The following is a 23,615-nucleotide window of genomic DNA, read 5'->3' as shown; positions in this document are numbered from 1 at the left end:
TAAATATATATACATATATATATATATATATATATATATATATATATATATATACAGTGCAGCAGATAATAATCTCCCCTTCCCCTGTCCCTGTAAAATATATTTAGAAATCCAGGAGTGTGACTTTGGATTTCAGCCAATCAGAGATCTTTCTACAAACACGTGTGCTTTATGAGCTCTTTCGGGCGTTACTATTGGATGATCGGATGAAGTCAGGCGTGTTCACGTACCACTGATAGTAAAAGTGCAGTTGCAGACGTTCAACAGTTACACAGCAAAGCAAGCGGAAAAAGGTAGACCAACGTGGAGAAGCAACAGAATAAAAGCACACACATACTGGGGAGGAACGGACCGCTTTGCGTCCTTGCGGATCCCCGTGACTGTGCAAGGTCCGCCTCATGTACTGGTGTCAGAGGGAGAGCGAGAACAGATGGGTTATGCCGCATGTACACATAGGAGAAGCTTTTTGAAAGTGGAGAGAACGGACGCAATTCATTCTCCAGTCGGGATCTGGAGTGATGGTTGTCAATCTGTCCTGAGCGGCAGCTGAGATCAGAGCCGCCTGTGAGAGCTTGTGGCGGGGACTGACGTCAGGCTGACGTCAGCAGCGCTGCAGAGCAGTAACAGAGTTATGCGTACATTCATGTCAGAGACTCTAAAACACCAGAAAACTCTCCAATAACACAAAATAAAGTCCCTACATTTGTCACTAGTCACTATTGAGAAAAAGTCGCTAAGAGCATTCATAAAGAGACTGGTAGGGGAGGTTAAGTTTTGATTTCAAAACGGACCAGAGGGATGATTCTGCAGCTTTAAGATAATTTATCTTTATTCTTATATTTATTGTTCTGTACATTTTTTTGCGGGTAACTTATTCCTAAATTTAGTTCGATTTTACCAATCAGAGTACACCAACGTTTAGACTATCCTGTTGTGTCCTGGCATTTTGTAAGTTTTTCCGTTAACACTTTTAGCAAAGGTCTTTCTAGTACCCCTCGTTGGGAGGGAGGTTGTGGAAGTGCTGTCTTTATTCATACCTTTGCTGGTATTTTGATTGTTTCCATAGCAATGTCAGCTATGGGAACACCCTCTCAATGGCTGCTGAGGCAAGCCAGTGACATCATTTTCAAAGGCAGGGAGCGTTTTTTTCCATTTCCTTGACAATGACATGAGTCCTTTTTTGTCAATTTCAGCATACAGCATTCTCACCTGCATTTTCTCTGTAAATACAGTTTGTCTAGTTAGATTACTGTATTTCAATAAAGTAATAACACCTACAATGACGTGAAAGAAGAGCTCGCCTCCACTAGATGAGAGCGAGATGCTGCTAATTACAGACAAAGTGTCAACATGAACATGTTACATCTAATGAGGTCCTTTAAAAGGTGTTTTACTTCAGTGTTATGGACCTCTTTTCCCCTTTCTGGTACAACCATTTTGAAAGAATGAATAATAAACTGGTTTCCTTTGTGTTTTACTACTACAGAAAGACTTTGTACTTCAGGATAAAAGTATTGTTATGCAAACACAAAGAATAGCTACAGTATATACACCCTGTGGCTTTTCTTGTTTATGGGATCCTTTAATGCCTTGCACATTTAGGTGCATGTTCATGTGCACGGTCATTATTTGTATCTGACATAGATTTCCTGATAATGGCTATGCCCATTATATTGTCAAGGCTAAAAGGAGAAGGCTGGGTTTTGCCATTTCTTTGTTGTCCACTCCTATGGCTTGCCTATTAGATCATTATTCTTTTTCACGAAGCAAACTTTCTTTTTCAATGAGCAGCAGAGAATGCAACTGTGTTAGATTTAACGCCCGTGTGCTTGTTTGTGTGTGCACATCTTTGAAACATGTTTGAACGTGATAGAAAAAGGACTTTATCAAAGTAACTGATACATCTGCTACACATGCAGGAAGGCAGAGAGAGCAAAGGAGAGTCTTTTTCACTTGCCCTTCCTCTACCTCTTAGTTCTCCCTCAGAGGTCCCTCAGGTAAGTTTAAGAGACCCTTTCCCAATCGCCCGCTCTGCTCTGAGAGGTCTGTACATCACATTGAATGAATCCTGTCAGTTTTATTACCAGAGGATCAAGGCGCTGCCGCGAAGCAAAACAAAACTGAAAAGAATAACACACTGTGCATGGACACAACACCTCTGCACCCTCATTTATGCATCCCTCCTCCTCTGGAACAGCCATGCTTCATCAGTTTCTTTCCCAACAGCTTCCTCTTCTATCACTCAAGGCTTCTTCTTTGGATTTCTATATACGGACAATAGTTAACACACCAACTCGCTTGCCTGTCTCACTTAATCCAGAATATGCTTCCGTCCCTTGCTTCTGGTGTCCCATGAATTTTCTCCAAAACAAGGTTTGGCTCATTGAGAATACAAGACATAGAAACAGAAAATATCACATTATTGATCAAGATTAAAATACAATAACACTGCTGAAAATGTAGATTTTATGGAGCATTTAAACGCGTCGGTCAATTACTCCTATGCCATCAATTTACTTCATCGCTTGCCTTCCGCTCTTTCCCTATTTAATGTTTCCCCCTAAAACAAGTGTAGGCAGTGTGATCTTCCCCTGTGTCCTTTGAGTCTCCCCTCTATCCAGATACAGCTGATCAAGCCAGAGCAGCGCTGAGCCAACAGACAGAAATTCACTCAGCTGTCGTTATCAATCTCCGCCACCGTTGACAATAATCCTGATTTGCTTTCCCCTCGTTTTCACTCCCAAAGCCTCAATGCCTCCTACCCACTGACAGAAACAAGGTATCACTCTTGTTTTTACTGACATTTGATCCAGCAGACTTTTCTGTATCAGGCTTCTAAAAACACATTTCTCTAAAAACACATGAATGATAATACAAGCTAATCACATTTATATTTGAGGAGTTTCATGATGGTGTAGGGGATGGAACGTCTGCCTCAGAGCAACAAGGTGCATGTGTGGGTTCCCTATACATCAGCATAATTGTTTTGAATAGTATTGTGTACAAATGTGTGAGTAAATGAGGGTGTGAGTGTTTTTTTTGTCTCTATAGCTGGGTTTCCATTACAGATTTTTGCAAAACAAAAGCGACATTTTTAAAATGTCGACAAATGTGAATGTGTTTTTATTTAACATTGTTTTGGGCTGGAGCCTCTTAAACCCCTTGAAATCTCATCCCGTGAGACTTCACTGCTGGAAGACGGACGCTCAGAACCTCCTTATAACACTCCGTATTCCTTTGTTGTTTCATGTCTAATGAGGCAATAATGATTTTAAAGTATAATGCTTAGTAATGTCCCAGTGTCATGTACTGAGTTCATACTGTACTGAGATTGTGTATGTACATGCGCGCACGTGCACTACCGGAAAATTAATTTTTGCTAAAAAAAAATAATTAATTTTTGTTTTCAAAGTGAACGGACACGTGTTTTGTTTGTTTATTGGATTTGGTGTTAAGGTTAGGGTTAGTTCTCAGTACACATTGCGACACATTTCTATATCGAAACATTTGAAATACCTCCTCATGAAAGAGTAAAAACTTTTTAGCAATATTTGAGTGCTTTTTCGAAATTCAGGTGTTTATTGCGCTATTTAAATTTTGCGCATTTCCAAGGGTAATAGATCTTACAGGACGTTCCCACCTCACGTCCAGTGAGCTGAAGAGAAAATAATGTGTAGATGGATCTTTAAGAGCAAGGACAGAGAAAACACGTCAATACCATCTCTGCAATGTAAAATTTATCAGTAATTTTGTATTTTTATTAGTGCTGTCAAGAGATTTAAATAAATGGTGCGATTTATTATTTATGCTCTGTAATTAATTAATCTAATTAATCTCTTTTTTAATCACACCTACAAATTGCTGCCAAAAACACCCTCAACTTGAGGTATTTTAATTTAAATTACATTATTGTGACAGATCAAAGGACTGATATTTAACAAAAAGTCTTTATAAAGTAATTCATTGTTTTTAACAGACTTGAACAGCAGGCATAACATTTATATTATTATATTTATCTGAGACTAGTCCCAACGGCTGCTGACACCATCAGGAGGACTATTGATGTGTACTCTAATCTCCAAATAATAGAAAATACAAATTAAATAAAACATCAGGACTTGTTCATTTTGGCTCTAATAATAATAATAATAATAATAATGATGCATTGGATTTTATATAGCACTTTATCATAGACACTCAAAGCGCTTTACAGAATTAAGGTATTATTATTTCACTCCACACTTGGGCAGACTGACGGAGGCGAGGCTGCCATAGTGTGCCATCGGCCCCTCCGACCACCACAAGCACTCACTCACTACATCCATACTAGGCAATGTAGGTGAAGTGTCTGGCCCAAGGACACAATGACAGATACCACTGGGGTGACTACCAGTGCCACCCCATTGTGGCACCTGGAAATCTCAGTGGTCTCCCATCCAACTACTAACCAGGCCCAGACCTGCTTAGCTACCGAGATCTAACGAGATCAGGCTCTGAACCCTGTCATCTTGTCCAGTTTTTGCAACACGGCATGCTCGGAGCATGTAGCAGTTAGCACTGTCCAAGTTTCTGTGCTAGCCACTACTCGTTTAGCATTGAAGTGCTCAGTGGCGCCGCCGGCTGGAATCCTGTACGCACGGTACATACAATTTTTTTGAAGTTGCAGAATTTTTATTTTTATTTATTTATTTATTGTTACCATCCTCTGCTGTAAAGCCTAACTAATCTTCATTTTTTTTGTTGAGTGAAAATATACTTTGAGTTATGGAATTGATTAGAACTACCATGGCAACCACCCGGAAGAAATTCACCAGAGGGTGAAATAAGCCAGCGTTTGGGCAATATGAGCCTGTTCTAAAGGTGCATTCAAACAGAGCGCCACTTCAGCGACTATAGTCGCTTAAATCGCCCATGATTAGTCGCTCTTTGCGGTCGCTTCATCACTTCATTGCTCCAGTGGCGTGACGACCGGGGAATAATATGAATAAAATGTGTCTGTGGAGGCGGGGCATCAGCAGAGGACTGCTGCATAGAGAGGGTTGATCAGTTCTTCTACAGCCGTAGGTTTACGGCCCTTTTCATAGACAGCTCCACTTGTACTTACGGTTTAAATCCTCAACTTACGGAGTTTCTGAAGGATAAGATCACTTTTTTTTTTTCTGTAATTAATTAATTGCAATTAACTCGCTAAAGTGACAGCCATATTTTTTTTAATTATTTTATTTCAACCTCTTTATTTATTTAACCTTAAAAACTTAACATTGTTACAATTGGTTCTTGTTTGTATATTGGAAATGTATAAATAATTTGTACATCTTTATCTATTTGTTGCACTTGTACTTTTTATATATTTTTTTTGTCCCTGTTGCCTTTCACTATTTGAGTTAGTTTTAATTCAGTCAAATTGAGCCACATCTGCAGGGGTTCTACTTCCCACAGTTTTATACAAATGGTTAAATTTTATTTGACCTTAGAAGTGCATTTTGTTAAGTTTCTCACTGTGTGTTTGCCCATGTTGTACACTGTCTAATGCCCTGATGAGAAGAAGGTATGCAACTTCAGGCCAGTGCAAAAGTGTTTTTTTTTTTTTTTTTTTTTTATTGTCGCCTATTACGGCTCAAATGACCTTTCACTTATGATTTAATCATTCGGCAATGTGTCAATAATATTAATAATGATTAGGATGATATTCTAAATGCCAGTCTTGTAAATATGTGCATAAAATGTATGAAAGTCTTCCACAGGGTTACTGTATATATATGTAGAGGGAGAGTGTAAACCATGAATTAATCATAAACATGACACTGTAAATGTCAGCATCTTCACTGTGTGCGGGTTTAGGATAAGTAAACCTATATTATGCATGAGGAACCCAACCATAAAGTAAGCCATAAATAACGGAGTGTCCTTTTGCCTGGTAAATATAATTAACTGCATAAAAGGCCACTTCAAGGAGGTGGTGTTCATATCACTTACACAGTGTTGGTTATGTTGCCTAAATGTTTGAGGACAACATGATTTTATTTAGGGAGTGATGAGCACAATGTCTTGTTTGCAGTAAAAGAAATACATGTAGTCTTGAGAAACTATAATCTGAGACACAGAGCCTGATTTACTAAATACGCCTGAGAAACACCATACGGGAGGCTTTCTGTGAGAAAGTCAATGATGTGGGGAGAACAGGAAAAAAAGCAGGTAAAGTCAAGGAAAGATGGACAGGAAGAATGAAGTGAAAAAAGAAATCGCTCAAATGTCACCTCCTCCAGTAACTGCAGCCATCTGTGAGTAAAACTGTGACTTTTCTCATAGGACCGACATGCTGAATAAATACATACACAACCAGCTACTGCCAACACTACAGCTGTGCTAAATCACATTACATGTGCTAAATGTATCTACTGTATTTGCAGCTCTTCCTCCAATTATTCTCTGCCATATTATTGGAAGGGTGGAAACAGGAGGGAGGAGGGGAACTCCTTATGTACTCGACTCACACACACTGACAGGAGTTTGGGGAGTTCAAACACACAAAATCCTTGACACATAGACAAAGAACAAAACAGAAAAAAGGACTGACCAGATTACTAATATACTGACTTACAAAGTGAATCATAACACAAGGGCGACCGTGGCTCAGGTGGTAGTGGGTCGTCTTCTGATCAAGAGGTTGGGGGTTTGATCCCAGTACCTGACTATGTGTCGAAGTGTCCTTGGGCAAGACACTAAACCCTCCCAGTGGTCGACTAGCGCCTTGCATGGCAGTCCTGTCCTACTGGTGTGTGAATGTGAGAGTGATTGGGTGAATGAGCTGATATGTAAAGCGCTTTGAGACTGCTTGAGTGTGGTGATAAAGCGCTATATAAAATCAAGTCCAAATCCACAAGAACATCAGAGTCTGATCAAAGCAAAGAAAAATGCCTTTATTTGCATTGGAACCCAAGACCTTGTGTTGCGTTTCGGGTCCAATGGTGGTGCAGGAGTTCACTTTCTACAAAAAATGACATAAAATCTCTGAGAATCCCATTGCACACTTAATCAAATATTGGAATTACCTGGCATAACACATGACCATTGGTGGCAAAAATCGACGCATTCTTTACTTAAAGCTGATATCCGGAGTTTCTGAGAAATCTATGTTTATGTATGATTCTTTTGAAATGCCAAAAAATACCAAACTAGTCATTTACTATGGTCTACTGCCATATATACATTAATGTATATAAGTCCCTCCTTTGTCCTATAGACCCCTATACAAATGGAAATGATAAGCTTCGACTTCTTGTTTTTGAGACTGTCAATCAGAGTGAATCCGGAACTGTGCACGGAAACAAAGCTGCGCGTCACAACAGCAAACCTTGTTATGTTCCACGCTGTGTGTGCAGAAAAGTAGAGGTGTGGCTTCTGGTAGATTGCAGAGGCAGGGGGAGGAAGTGAGGCTGTTGAGGGCGGGACATCGAAATGTTTCTCAAAACCTCCGGATATCAGCTTGAAGTAAAATGATCAGTACTTGTGTCAAAATGTACTCTGGTAAAAGTAAGAGTACTGACTCAACTTCTTACTTAAGTAAAATAGAAACAATACAAAAATGTACTTAAGTGCAAAGGCAAAAATTAATTTTCAACATGTGTTGTTTGTAAAAAAAAAAAGAAAAAGTAATACTAAAGGAAGTCTTCCAATAAGTTACATTTCTATTGTGGAATGTCACACAGCTCAGTTACACTCAGTATAATCTCAGGCACAATATTTTAAAATGACAATAACTCTGCTTTACTTAAAATGTTTGTTCATCTAATGATATTCTAATTTTGGTATCAATATACCTTTGACAAACAAAAGCTACTTTCTGCACAAATTTAGTAACAACTTTACACGGTTTGTCATCAGCATTAAATTAACTGTTTGATTTTAATGGCGCTTACTGAAATCATCTCAAGTATGTGGCCTATGGAAATAAAACTATTAAAACAGAGCCCTCATTTAGCATTTAAATTCACCAACAGAACGCTAAACTGACTCTAATAAATCCATGAGCAGTGTTGTCGAGTTACTGAAAAAAAGTAACTAGTTACCATTACTAGTTACTTCATTCACATAGTAACTCAGTTACTATTTTGATTACTTACACCAAAAAGTAATGCGTTACTGGAAAAAATAACTTTTGAGTTACTTAGAATTAAAGAACGTATTATTTATTTTGGGTCATTTGTGTCCATACAGCTTGATATCAGTGCTGTAATAATATAATAATCCACTGTTGATCAACTGCTATAAAACAACCATAAATGATGTTAAAGCACAAAACCACTGCTCCAAAATTAAAACAGTAATTTTTCAGCCTTATCACAGTAATGTAAAGTAAGCTGTGCATATTCCAGGTGCACATTCTGCTGTTGAAAATGCTTGTAAAAATAAATGTGGAAAAACTAATTCACAGCATTTTTCTCAGCTACACAATGCTAAACATATCAGGCTAATGAGCTGCTGCTAGCAGTGACTCAGCAGCAGCGACAGGCTTCTTATTTACAACAACATACCGTGCAATAGTTTGGCTGACCTGTCCCAGTCACAGTCCGTTAAAATCCAGCCGCAGCGTTAGCTTCACTGATGCATCTTTTGGAGACAAAAATAATACACGTATTTCCACTCTGAGAAGCTCGTCCTGTTCTCGCATTGACTCGCCATTATTGGCGCACGTGATGTAAACAGAAACACACTGACAATGCTTCTTCTTCTACTGTTTTACCGTGTTTGGCACGGCATCCCGCGAAAATATGTAGCGCCACTGTAAACAGGAAGTACACAGCAGCGAGCAAAGAAACGGTCAAACGCACCATACTGTAACGGTAACAGCGTTATTTCTTTAAAAAATATTGCGTTACAGTACTAGTTACTGTAAAAAGTGATGTTGGCGTTACTTGCAACGCGTTACAGCCCAACACTGTCCATAAGTGAGTTAATCAATTTTTTTTGTACTTATTTACCTCTGTGTCTGTATTTCAAGACGATGCTGTCTGCTTGCCAGATAAAGCTGGTAGATTCCCTCGCAAAGTGTCTGAAACCCACCAAAATTACACCTAAAGCGCCTTCTTGTTTACAATTTACAAAACCTGGCAATGCAGCTTTTACAGTGGTAACCTTTATTTTTTCTCTGTGTATTTTCTTCCTTACATTTGTCTTATTTCCTCCTTAAAGAGAAAGACAGAAAGTAACAAGGCAGTTTTTAAAATGTATTGAGTAAAAAGAACAAATATTTGTGTAAAAAAAGTAGAAGAAAGAAGTATTTGCCAAAATAAATCATTAATTTGAATTGGAATTTTGCATACTTAACCCCAGATCATAAAACACCAGGTCTGAACTGATGCTTCTGGTCATGCACACTGTGTGGGTTTGAATGGTATTATTCCACTGTTTCTGAATGTGGCCTGAATATTTACTCTCAGTTTATCAGAGTACTGTAATCGTAGCCTGTGTGTAGTCAGTCAGCTGTCAGCCGATCACTCAGCTGAATGAACTCTGAGGGGAATCCTGCTCCTCAGCCGTGCTGACAGATGTTGGATGTACAAGGTGTCAGAATCTCTTTGCTGTTATATTTTTCTGAAACCTATTAGGTCTCCTCAGGGGAGAGTTTTAGTCTGTTCAGAATGGAACGATCCAACAATATAAACATAACAAAATAGCTCATGTGCTGCGTGTGTTTTTTGTCTCCGGTGTTCACTTGAGATTCAAAAACACAAGGAAAGGAAGATTTTCTTCTATTGGAATGCACTGTGCATGTATGTAAGTGAGTCTCTGTGTGCGCGTGCACGTGTGTGTTACATCTAATTTGGACCTTCATGGCTCCATTTAACCACCATAGCCGTGGCGCCACTTATTGTGATTGCATGGAGTTATTGAGGAGTAGGACCTATTAGGACCAGGAGCTGCCATGGCTGTCTGACTACCAATTACTATAGCCTGCAGCCCTGTATCGCCTGCCCTGATGCATCTGGAGGCAGGGAGGGGTGTGAGATGATACAACGCGGCTGGAAGACGAAAACTAAGGTGGGAGGGGGAGTTTGGGGGTCTGTAAGGGGGTTCTCAGGAGACCTGCCACTGCAGCACGTCGTTAATCAATCCGATTTAGACCGGACAGGGACCCACTTAGTTGTTGCTCCCGCCAACACTGCCATGGCGGGGGTGAGCAAATGTGTGCGTGACCTGCATGTTATTTAAAGGTGCGGACACAAAAAGATGGATAGATGGGTCCAGAATGAAGAGATAGAAATGGGGTGGCATTGCAAATGGTAGATGGATGATGGGGGAGGCACGATGTGCAGAGGAAGAGACAACAATTAATGGAGTGATGTGAGTGGAATTAAAACAAAAGTAATGTATTGATTTATTTCTGTCTAGAGGAGGGGAATAAAAGTGTTCTCCTTTTCGACATTAAAGAAATGTTTCTGCAGAGAAGCCTATAGAGGGAAGGAATGCCATAACGACAAGCGCATTTTGATCACACTTGAAATGAAAGCTGGAGTTATTGCAATCATTTTCGCACCAGTATACAGATTGTTTTTTAAACAGTTTATTATGTAGACAATTACAGGTCAACCTGTCAGATTATTTGCTTCCTGAGAGCCAAAATGCTCCAATTGTGTTTACAGTGGCCTAAATTTAAACATAGAATTGTTTCTTTTCCTGTGCCCTTTGTAATAAAAACTCTAGCTTAAAAGAACTTGTCAAAGTTGAGGTTTGTGTTGAAGGACCCAGTTACAGAGTAGTCAGAGGCAAGAGTTGTGTAATAATGTCCTTTTAACGTACTCCAAAAAACAAAAACAAAGTACCATAATCAAGGCAGGCACTGGGAAAGCAGGAGGCAGGGAAGGGAAAACCACTGCAGCACACAGGTAGGGTAACAGCTAAATAGTGAGGGTGGCTTTATTGGTATCGGGCCACACCTGAGTGCCACACCTCCTATCTCCTTTCCTATCAACTTTTCCATAACCCCATGGATGACGTCACAGGGTTAATGAAAGGTGTTAGGTGAGGAATTAGGAAAAGGCCATCATGTTTGTTTTGACAATGAGACGCACTTCCACCAGGTGACGTAATAATCCGACGGCTGCGACGGTTAGTGACGTCTGCCGTGGTGAAAAAACTACACATTTCTGAAAATACTAAAAGTGCATTTTCACTGATATAATCACAAAAATTACAAGGTTTGAATGTAAATCAAAGGAAAAGAGGTTACCAGGCTACAAGGAACAAAAGTGAAATTAAAAGAACGTCACGTTGAGAATGGTTGCTCACACTCACCTTCCACTCAATAATATGAATTATGTTGAATAAAACATAATGTGGCTGTCAGTTGTGATCTGATGATATGGCTTACATATGATAAAATGTGGGTTTTAGATTATTTAAAGTTGTTCAAGGCATATCATTGCACTGGTAACTTACATGATCTCCATCCTTCGTCGGTCATCGCGAGTTTCCGTGAGCGCTCAGGTGTGTGTGTCCCTTTAAATGTTGTCGTCACAAGGAATTCTCCTTTCGTAAAGGATGCATCAGTGTTTCCTAGGCTAAAGGAGGTTATAAAAGAAGCATTGAACTGCCTTTTCTCAGCTTAAAGAAAATGTGAATGCTCCTTATCATGGCCAACACTTAAACTCTTCCGGGGGTTAAGGAACAGTAAATAGGAAAGGAGATAGGAGAGACTACTCGGACGCAGCCTAAGACTTATAGCAACAACTAAAGGACCATAAGGGCTAAACACAAACAAAAGCAAAAAGACCCTGACAAAACTAAATGATTAAACAAAGGAGACTGTCAGAAGAAGCCTCACTGAACAGAGTGGACTCAGACGCAGATACGAACACAAAAGAAGGCGAAGGATCAGTAAAATCAACAAGTAGCGGACTTGTTTACGATAGTTACTTTCAACTTGACTTAAACCCTGCTAAGGCTGGTACCTGGTATATTAAAGCAATACACAACCCATCACAAGAATGCACTTCAGAAGATCACTCTAAAACTGGAAAAAAAAAAAATATTTGTTACTCATTTGTGTCAGAGATATTAACTGTTAGGGGTTTTTTTCGGGCTGTTTTTTTTTTTTTTTTAAATATATATTATTCAAGGGGTGGACAGAAGGTGTGTTCTCCCCAAAGGAATAGGCTGGGTACCATTGCACTACAAATTGCACTAATGTCATTCAGCTGGATCAACCTCCCTTATTATTCAGGGGTGTTGCTAAGATAAATCTGCTGGACGGAAGAAGCGGAAAGGGAGCCAGCAGTGAACCTCAGTAAGAGCTCATTCAGCTCTGAAATAATGTTAAATGTTTAACAGGCCATGCTGATCATATCACAGCAGATATTAGGAAGTAAAGCCTTTGAAAAATGTTATTGATGATTCATTTTTGTCACTAATTTATTAGCAAATTAAGTATGCAAAACCTCTTGCGGGCTTAAATTCTTTGGATGCGCAATATTTTCTCAATAAAAAAGCCTACAAAATGAATTCACTTCATCACTCTAAAAGCTGTGACAGTTACTTACCACCACTCTTTGGGATGTGCTAAACATTATGCATTTCCTGGTTTCACAACTTTGATTGCATATGTTACATTAATGTATTTACGTCTTCTTCGCACAAATATTTTGCACATGGCATATCCATCAGATTGAACATGCTAAAGGATTGTGTGCTTGACAGATGCAATCCTTGTGCGTCTATCAACATGCATAGTGACATTTGTGCACGCTTTTACAGCCTCAGACCTTTAGTAAATCAGCGCCTAAGTCGGCAGGTGAGGGAGATTCCACCAGACCAGACGCACACGCACACACACACACACACACACACACACACACACACACACACACACACAGTCCACACAGAGCCAGCCGCACCCCTGACAGAATCAATGAAATAGCATGTTTCAATTTTTTTCACGCTGTCTTTTTCAGCCTTTTAATACAGCAAGCAATCTGTGTTAATTAGTGTGTGTGTGTGTGTGTGTGTGTGCGTGCGTGCGTGTGCGTGTGCGTGTGTGTGCGCCTTTGTGTTTTCTGTCAGACAAAATTAATGGTTTTGTTTCTCCCAGACTGTCCACTACAACAGGTGGATCAGGGGTGACAACGACAATCCTCTGGAAGAAATTGATAGGGCCTAAGAAAGGTTGTGCTCTCAGATGGAGGCTTGTGGCCAAAGATCACTGCACATCTCATTTATCTAGCCAGTGGGCAGGAAGGCATTGGAGCTGATGTCATTACACCAGCATATCAGTATCCAGATCACATGAACAAACTGGCTGTGGGTGGGACACAGGGATAAGATGATAACAGATGAAGCTATTAAAATTCTAGGAGAATATTTAGTTTGGCAGAAAACACACATAATGAAAAGAACACACAATGGCTCAAAACCACAACAACAAAAATACAGAAAATGACAGAAAAACACACATTGAAAATAAAGTACACAAAATGACTCAAATAACTGAATTACACTAAATGACAGAAAAATACACTATATGACAACCAAAACATACAAATTGACTCCAAAATACATACAAGAACATAATAAAACACACACCTACGCACACACACACACATTCTTTGGGCCCTAGTCTCCCGTCTGGACTTAACGCCTCTTTTGCTTCAGAACGCCTATATTCACAGATGCTTTTGGTTGATTTACGCGCATTGGGCGTGTCAGTAGCCTGAACTGGAGAATACGCGCAGGAGAGAAGCGCGTAACTGTAGGTATGCAGACGCGTAAAAAAGCGCTGGACTGGGCCATGATGAAATCGATGAAAACGATAAAGCACACTTTTAATTTGAATCGCCTTTGTTGATAAACAATGTAACAGGTTGATTTCATCAGATTACTGCAGGGTGAACACATTTTTCTGTCTGAGCCACAGTTAAAATCTCTCTTTTAACCTCATATTAACGCCAGATAACATTTGTTTGTGTTGAAAGCCTGATTTTAGTAACATTTCTGCATTCAGAAATTATCAGCGTGTATTAGCCGTCATCATCATCATCATCTGTCATCAATGTTTCATTTGTTATTTACTCTTGTAGTGGATCAAACTGTGGCTTTACGTTATACACAGTGTTAAAATAGTTGAGCATCAGTCTGACAAATGTCAAAGTTTCTTTTACCGACGCGTGCACCGCGGCACACACACATCAGCTCCGCGACGCACCGCCTTCCAGGACAAGGAGTGGACGGCAGTGGCACGGATAATAATTAAATGCAACACATTTTTTCTCGTATAGAACTGGTAAATGTGAACATATTAGAAGCGATGATGGCCAAGCCTTGGGTGACTCCCACCACTCTCATGACAGTATGAGAGTGTCAGTTAGGATAGATTATTTCTGGAAGTCTCCTCTGCAATATTATGAGTGTGTGTGGCTTTAATTGTAACTAAGTCCATACTTCTAGTGCAATATAATGTTTCACCTTATTGGGGCGCTGCACTTATTCCAGGTTCAGAAGCGCGTAAGAGGAAAATAACTTAAGCAGACGGGAGAATACGCGCAAGACCAGATTTGAATGGGAACGCCCACATTTCAGAGCCGCTCCACCCAGAATGCGGAACTGGGATGAAGGCGCACAGTGACTGACTTAAGTACAGGGGAGAATAGCGCGCAGCCAAAAACAGCACCGCTGCTTGGCTTTTCTGACTATAATGACTGACAGGTATCAAGGTGATTCTATAAATTGTCATTTCCCCCTCCCCCTCCCATTTCCGCCACTAAGTGTTCCCTTAATGACGCGCCCTGAGCTATTCCACTGACAAAAACAAGGGCATATCTGGCACTTCTGGACAGTGCTGGACATTTTTCCTTCCTTCATGGGCCCCTTACGGCACTGGGGCCCTGGTGCACTGCACCGGTTGCACCGTCGATAGTTACGCCTGTGTATTAAGTGGTGCTGTTGATTTATCCTGTCCAACTTTTAACATTTTAGTTGAAGTATTTTAATTTTTAGTTGTAAAATGGCAGAGTTACTGGCCTAAGGGTTGAACACTGGCTATTACAATTTAATTTTACTATTGGCTGATTATTTATTTATTTATAGTAGTTTTATCCTTTTACTGTCTTTTACTGTGATGCTGTAATGATCTTTTAATTGCTCAGTAGCCCCATTTTCCTGCGAGTATGATGTCGTGTTGTGAATTGTTTTTGTGGCCTGTTATTTTACTGTCAATGTAGATGTCATCCTCTGTGTGTATAAGCAGCATTCCAGTGATCGTGTCCGTAGTGTTGTGTGTGCGTGGGTGCAGCTTCACGTGGGGATTGTGTGTGTGTGGTTGCTGTATTTTGTTGTGTCTTACTGAGTCAGTAGTAACGCCCATAATCAAGGCAGTTTTTGAATTTCCCCCCTAGTGGCAGGTCAGCAGAAAGCAGGGGTTTAGCTACTCTTTAACTCAACATGCGTTCTATGTAGCGAGTCTGTGTTGCGGTTAAGTATTTTAACTGATACATCACAAACTCCTTGCAGCCCATTCAGTGTGAACAGCACCTTACTTTTTACTTTCATTTTTTTTTTTTTTTTTTTTAACTTTCAGATAGTGTAGTGGTTCACACCTTGTACTTTTGTTGCAGACCAAGCTCAATTCCCAGGTCATGACAAAGGTAATGTCCTTAATGACCCAGTCTGTTCTCCCTGCCAAGTGCTGTCCAAACTGCGGATATATCGGAGGGTTGTTTGCGTCAGGTGTAACAACAGTGATCAGACTGTGTTTTCAAGGGAAAAAGCGGTTTGTTAATACTTTTACACAACTTGGAGCCCAGATTGAATGAAGACCAAGCACCACAGTCGACTCACAAATTAGTACTAGTAGCATCAGTGCCCTTACCCGACATCACACCAAGTGTGCCATTAAAGTTAAAATCTTGATATATTTGTTTGCCAAAAGATTCTATGGAGGAGTGGATTTTTTTGTTAAACTATTTTAGCATGTTAGTTTTTGAATTCATGAGAACAGCAATAAATTTTCGCTCCATTTTTGAGATATATATATATATATATATATATATATATATATATATATATATATATATATATATACATATGGAACATATATTGTATGTCTCTGTTTAAAAAGAAAATGGTTCCTTAGCCTCTCTTGATAATCTTGTTTTGCAGAGATGTTTTGGTTTATTTAAAAATAATTTTGAATTTATATAGAAAATGAAATGGAATTTTCTTTATTTTAGTTTTTTCTTGCGTTTTGAATGAAAATGACATTTTGTTATATATAACATGATGATGGTTTGACCGAATATAACAAATAGACCATTGTCTTATTAAAAATTTCCGTGTTGACCTTTAAGATTTGTGTTTGAGTACCAACGTACTAATGCTGACATGAATGTTAATAATGTTACCCTTGGATTAGACATTTCATTTTTGAGGCCTCATTGTGATAACAGTTGCCCATTCTTGCTTTTAAACTTCTCACCTGTATTTATTTTGTCATCACAGGTGAGAGCCAGTGCAATCGCTCAAGATGCAGATCAAAACTACGACTATGCCTCCAACAGCGTCATCCTGCACCTGGACGTAGGGGATGAAGTCTGTGTGCAGCTGGACGGAGGCAAAGTTCACGGGGGAAACACCAACAAATATAGCACTTTCTCTGGCTTCCTCGTCTACGCCGACTGACAGTATATTCTTTTACTTATGGTCTATCTCAAATCCAGAAAAAACAGTTATCTTCTTTCCCCATCAAACACAACTTTCAGAACATATATCTTATATTGTGTAAAAAATATAACCTGTAATGTATGTAAAGTAATTGCCCCTTGTTCACCCTGTGTTATTCTCTGCCATGTGTCAGCATGGCAAGTTTGTGCATGGGCTCACGCGCACACACAGACACACACACTCATAGATTCACAGAGTAATTTCTTGTGTGTGGTTGCTCTGAGACAGGATGACCATTCCTGTCACCGCTCAGAAATTGACTGTTTGTGTGTGCAGATCTGCCTCCAGCCTCTCATCCTCACTGTGAAATGGATTTTCATTGTTACCACCGACACCAAACAAGAAAGTGTATTGATCACAGCTGATAATACGGACAGCTTCCTGATTATAAATTGTATGCCTGTGTTTGCTATGTGGTGTTCTGTGTGAGTGTGTGTTTGTGTGTTTGTCCTGTAAAGGCCTGTTTGACTTGGTTTGGAATGAGACAAAGGGGTGGGTCAAGTTGTTGGTAACAGTTCTTTAAAACACACAGGGCCTGCTTTACCCAAATAAAGAGCTGAATTAAGTGCACATGCAATTACATTGCACATGATTGTGTTATGGCGTTCAACATGAAGAATGTGGGAAGGCAGACAGGCCACATGAGCAAAATGAAATGTTGGAAGTGTTAGTGCAAAAGGAGAATAAACATTTTCTCAAATCACAGAAAACAAATGTAAATTTAAGCTGGAGAAACACAATATGGGAGGCTGTAGGCAAAACAAAAAGAATAGCATATAGAGTCAACACAAGATATATTATTTTTGATACATTCATTCCAGAAATACTGACTTGATCACCTTTTCCCCTACATCCCTGTTCCAACAACAACTGCAGCCATCTGTGAGTAAAGCTGTGAAAGTTAAGACCTGCCTGTCTAACGTGCAAAGTAAATATACGCAAACTGATCATCTGAATGTTCTCCTATTATTTAGTGTCTTTGTATACGCCCAGGTCAAATATTTGTTAGTGGCTAACACACTATAATTGTTTCTTGTGTTTGTTTGCTTATTTGACAGACGCAATCCTGAGTATATGTACTGTGCTTACACTGTACAGTACTACAGTGCATGATCTGAAGTTAGCACATGTTTGTACGTATGCAAACATTTAGGAAATCAGGCCCTGAGTGAACTGATAGGTCGGCAATTCATCCTCACATCCTGTGAGCTAGGGTCTCTGTACAGGCTCAGCCGTTAGGTCACAAAAAACATAATAGTTGCAAAGAATGACATTCATATTGTTTTTAAAAGTAATGTACTTCAGGAAAATATTCATAAGAAACATACAGCTTGAAACCAGTAATATTATCAATAAGATTGAGTTTAAAGTCAGTTTTTCCACACTCTTTGTGTTACTGTATTTCAGATGAAGTTTCAGATGAAATACAGCTTTTACCACAGTGGGTGCCACAAATATGATAGTCCAATCCGATGGCCACAGAATCAAAATTTAAAAATATGATCATTATGAGTATTAATACAAGAAAAAAACAAATTAGTTATTTTCTGTTGTTTTTTTTCAGTTGCTTTCGTGTATTTCCACGTCCCTAAAGCTAGCTTCTGTAGCCGGGGATCAGATTGCCAAGGCTTCTACCTTGGCCTGCCGCCCAATCCACATCGCACCAACTCTATAAGATCCCTTCTGCGGGTGGTGAGCCTACGGGAAGGCGGGCCCCCACATCATCCTTTCAGGCTGTGCCCACGCCATCCTTTCAGGCTGTACCTGGCCGGGGCCCATGGGCAGAAACCTGGCCACCAGACATTCATCCTGGAGCTCGAACCTGAGGCCTGGCTACAGGGTGGGGCCCCGGTAGCAGCAATCTGAGCAACTTGTACTTCCTTCACTGTTTTCTCATCATGTGGCTTTCGAACTGCCCTTGGTCTGACCCGTCACCTGGGTCCTGTTTTCCTTGGGAGACCCTACCAAGGGCATTAAGCCCCTGACAATATAGCTCCCAGGATCATTCAGGTACAGTACTCAAACCCTTCCACCAGGTTAAGGTGGCGATTCATGGTGGCGGATGTCTCCCTGGTGAGGCGTTTAGGGCACATCCCTGAGAAGACCTAGAGGAAGACCCAGGACATGCTGGAGAGACTATGTGTCACGGTTGGCCTGGGACCGCCTCGGGATCACCCCGGGAAGAGCTGGACAAAGTGACCAGGGAGAGGGAAGTCTGAGCTTCTCTGTTAAGGATGCTGCCCCGCGAACCAACGGCAGAAGAGCGGCAGAAGATGGATGGCTTTGTGTATTTTTGGAGTCACGTTGTGTGTTTTTGTCATTAAAAAAAAATGTGGGGGACCACACAAAATCAGTCTGAGGGCCCCATCAGGCCCGTGGGCCACCACTTGCCCATGTCTGCTGTATTTGGTGAGTGTGTTTACGTCCAATTATATTTTTGTGGTGTGTGTCTTACATGAATAGAAGCCATGTGCGTGCAAACACACTCAAGCAAACTCGAAGGCACATGTGTCCATGCTTCACCCTCAATGAGCTGATTGATGATTCAAAGCTGTGTGTCAAATCAAAAGTCTGTATACATACTCCAAGGTTGGTACGTACAGTGTTCATAAACGGGTTCAAACAGTGTCAATAGTAATCTGAGAGAAAATTAATGCATTTCCCATAATGTAAAACTATTTATCTGATTTGACTGTGAATGTATCATGTTACCATGTTTCTGAGCTGCTGCTGCTGCTGCTGACTGTTGTCAAAGATTCACTGCCATATGTCACACCTACAGGTTCACTGTGCCTTATACTATCAATTTTACCTTTTGATTTCCCTCATCGAATCAAAGTGATATGAAAAAGTTGATTTAATCATTGTAAGGAAAAAGGATTTCCTCCTCTTTTTCTTCCTCCCTGAGCTGCAGACAGACTGTGAATCTTTTTATGTTGCTGGAAGTAACTCACTCCTGTAAATAAAAGCTTCCCTCACACTTAGATGAAGATTTATTCTGCGTGGTAGAAACAAAAAAGTGGACGCATGTGACAGTATGAATCAAAATCTGTACTCACAGAAGTTATAACTGTGGTGGTGTGACCAATTTAAGGCCAAGGCCACCAAGGAAGTGGAAAGCTTCAGAACAGTATATGAAAATATTAAAACTGTGCTTTGAAACCTTTCGTTCTGTCATTAGGTGGTATGGGTCCGGCTGGGAGGCATGACTATTTCCAGTGAATCTTTGGATGTGAAATCTTCCCCTTTCTTTTGTGCCGTGTTTGAGAATCCATTCTCTATATTGTAGGCTGATGTTTCCTCTGAGTGGCCATGCTGCTTTCTACTGTGTGTGTGTTTCCTGACACTGTTCCCTTTGTTGGTGAGCTGTACGGATTCAGTGTTGTCCTTGTACTTCGCAAGCTGAGATGTGTGTACCTGTTAAATAAGAAATCAATGTGGATCTTTCTCTCCCCTCTGAGAACCTTAAAGAACAATAATAAAAAAAAGTTAAAAATTACAGCTTTCTGCCTGACACGTTCGTGAGGAGGATGACGCATCAGTTTGGGAGGAAATAACACAGCAAGATTCCAACTCTAGAACCCAACAAAATGCAAATATAAGCTGACCGAACTAGAAACAATACAAACATCTAGGAAGCCCACTGAAAGGCAGAAGACATTAAGACTGTAGCCGAACCCACACAGTGTTCAGACACATTTCAAGTAGTGAGGAAGGTATTTAGGTGATGAAGAACACCTGAGGGGAAACATGAGGTAGGATAGGACTTCTCAATTCCTCTCAACATACAGACAGGACAGCGAGTGAAGAAACACAGGGAACTGTTGACATCAAACACAAAACAGAGAACTGAGAACTCACAAATGAATACTAAACAATTAAACACGACTAACAGGAACATAATTAAAAAAAAAAAAAAACAACTGCAAAAGGAGCAGCATTGGGATTTTAACCTATAACCTAACAAACAGCATGAAAGTAATTGAATTGGCTAGGGTGCACCACCAACCCAACTGTCAAAGAATAGAAACACGTGTTGATGTCAGGCCAGAATCAGCAGATCAGATGTGTAATTTACGCATGATCACCGATGGTACAATGGTGACATATGAGAGTGTGCGTGATACAGTACTGCTCAGACCAAGAAGCCCCTGACTGCAGCCTGCAGTACGGGGCTGCGCTCAACGTTCAATAAACCAATCGCATTCAGACTTACTCTAACCCTTACCCTAACCCATATCTATTTTTTATGCCTATAGAATTATGTAACATATACAATTATTTATATGGCACGATTTATTTATTTTGAGGTTGATTATTTTGAACAGTGTAAGAATCACACAGCCCCAAACTGCGGACTGAAAGCCAAAAGCATGCCAATGTTGAGCAGCGTTGAATATCATTAGGTTTTAAAGTTGTTGTTTAAAAAAAAATAAAATATAGAAAGACAAGATTTGTACTTGTTTATTTAATTTTCTACATTATTTAATGTTTGTGCAGCAGACAGAGAAGTCCATTTGCCACAAATTTAACTCTCCACATTGAATGAGCAAAATGCTCATTTAAATAAGAGTGGTCTGCACCAGTTCTGCTCGTGCACCAATGATTGCTGCAATCTTAGTGAATTCCGCGCAGCAAGTGAGGAAACTGCGTCACTGAAGGATTTAGGGAAGCAACTGGATTACCACCCTTTATTTCAGATCTTAGTAAATCCGCCCCTCAGAGCGCAAACCTGCCCCAACCGCTAAATCTACTCTGTTAAATAATCACAGTTATCTGGATCAGTGATCTGAATGAAACTCTGTCAGATCATTGAGAAACCAACCCAACATAACTGAGTCAAATTTCATTAAAATTCTGTCATTTAAAAACCAAGATTTTTTTTTTTTTTTTTTAATTTCACCAATGATGAAATATATCAATTTTTTTCATTGATTTAATACTTGAATTTTCCTTGGCGTAAGGTCTATCTTTGGTCAAAAAAAAAAATGTAAAATCCAACTTTTGACGTAATCATGCTAACAGACAAACAAATAAATAAAAGCCAGTGAAAATATAACCTCACACACATATTCTCTGCTATGTTTAATCTCGATACTGTACATGTTTTTGGATGGTATGAGGAAACTTCTTCTCTTCCTCTTCTCCTCCATGCATTTTTGTGACTAAAGTAATGACTAAAAGTAAATCAAAATATGCTTCCAATATTAATAATGCATTTAATGTATTTATTTTTCCCATATGGAGCCAATAAATCATTGTTAATAACAACTTACCAACATTTCCATGCTGTCTAGATGCATTTTGTGTATTTCCAGATTTTTGTCTTAATAGTTGAATATTTGACAGCCATTTAAAAATCTGCCTTCAAACGCTAACAACTACTGCCTTGAATGCAGATGACTGGCCGACTTATTTAATTTGTGACACTACATGTTATGTTATCTAATGATATTTCTATGTGTCAATTAGCTCAGTGAGATAGAGGATGGTTCTTGGTGTTAACTTTACTATTATTATTATTATTATTATTATTATTATTATTATTAGAATGTGGCATTTTAAAATGCATGTATGTGACACCACTTTGTCGGCATCTGTAACTAATATTTAAATTTAGGAGAGCTTAGCATGCAGCAAGTTGATGAGAAAGTGCTCGCTGAAATGTCTGAGCTCTGTCATGCTGAAAGTTCCAGTAGAATGTTTAAAAATAGTATTCTCATTATAAGTCCTGTGGCTTTTGGACTCGACAAAATGAAACACTATAACATGTGGAGGAGTTCTCACCTCCCAGGGATGAAAATAAAGAATTGGACATTTAATTAAAAGTAAAAAAAAAAATTTCTTCTACAAAATATGAGATTCTTGTTGAATTTTATACAGATGAGCAATGCAGCTGGACTAGAGGGGGAGTTGGAGGGGATGTGCAGTCCCAGTGCTCCCTGCTCACAGATTCCAGCGTTAATTGGACAGGGAGAGGGCTGAGGGGGGAAGCGTTCAGGCCCATTAGCAATCCCCCTGTGCAGGGCTGAACCGAGAGGATCACAGACTCACAAATAGAAGGATTAAAATAATCAATAGGCCTCACTCTCTCTCTCTTCTCTCCTTCAGCCCAGACTGCTGCACCACACACACACACACACACACACACACACACACACACACACACACACACACACACACACACACACACACACACACACACACACACAGATATGGATACACACACCCTAACGCATTAGAAAATCCAAACACACCAGGAGTCAGAGGAATACCAGCTCAAGGAGGTCTGCTCTGCTCGTGTTGTCTGTACATCTCTCAAATTAGTCTGGGCCATATAAAATTCAGACACACACACACACACACACACGCACACACACACACACACACACACACACACACACACACACACACACACACACACACACACACACACACACACACACACACACACGCACACACACACACACGCACACACACCACACACACACACTGGGTGAAGACCATTGAAAAGGTCATTCTTCATGTCTGATGCGCACTTTTCTTGATCACCTCAGAATTGTTATACCTACTGATTTTTTCAATCTCTCTTAAAAAAAAAAAAAAAAAAAAAAAAAAAAAATTACAAAAAAGAAAAAGAGAATAGTGCTGTTGTTTCTTGATCCCATTTTGGATGGGTCTCTGAGAGGCCTAAAATAAAACAGTCCAAGGATGCTTTAGTTCTCACTAAAGGTTATAGCACCTCTAATATCTTTCTCTAACAGCAGCGGTACGGTACAAAAAAGGACTGATTCAGAAAAGGTTTAGTGGTATTAAAATGTGTGCAATTGTCACTCCACGCACTAATAAGGAGTAAAAGCCCAGGGAATCAGGACTGCACGTCTTCAGCGCGTCAGAAAGCACCC

The 23,615-nt window shown here is 39.8% G+C and overlaps 1 protein-coding gene across 1 annotated transcript in view; it reads left to right on the top strand.

Moving 5' to 3' along the window:
- Positions 1-20,034, top strand: part of c1ql4b (complement component 1, q subcomponent-like 4b) — a 28,566-nt gene extending 8,532 nt beyond the window's left edge. The window contains exon 4 of the mRNA XM_028446577.1: positions 16,489-20,034. Within this exon, the coding sequence (XP_028302378.1) occupies positions 16,489-16,668 (180 nt within the window). The 3' untranslated portion in view covers positions 16,669-20,034. The remainder of the gene's footprint in view (positions 1-16,488) is intronic.
- The last annotated feature ends 3,581 nt before the right edge of the window (positions 20,035-23,615 follow it).

This window comes from Gouania willdenowi, chromosome 5, assembly GCF_900634775.1.
Source record: "Gouania willdenowi chromosome 5, fGouWil2.1, whole genome shotgun sequence".
NCBI classification, from domain to species: Eukaryota; Metazoa; Chordata; class Actinopteri; order Blenniiformes; family Gobiesocidae; genus Gouania; species Gouania willdenowi.
This window is presented reverse-complemented; position numbering and strand designations above follow the sequence as displayed.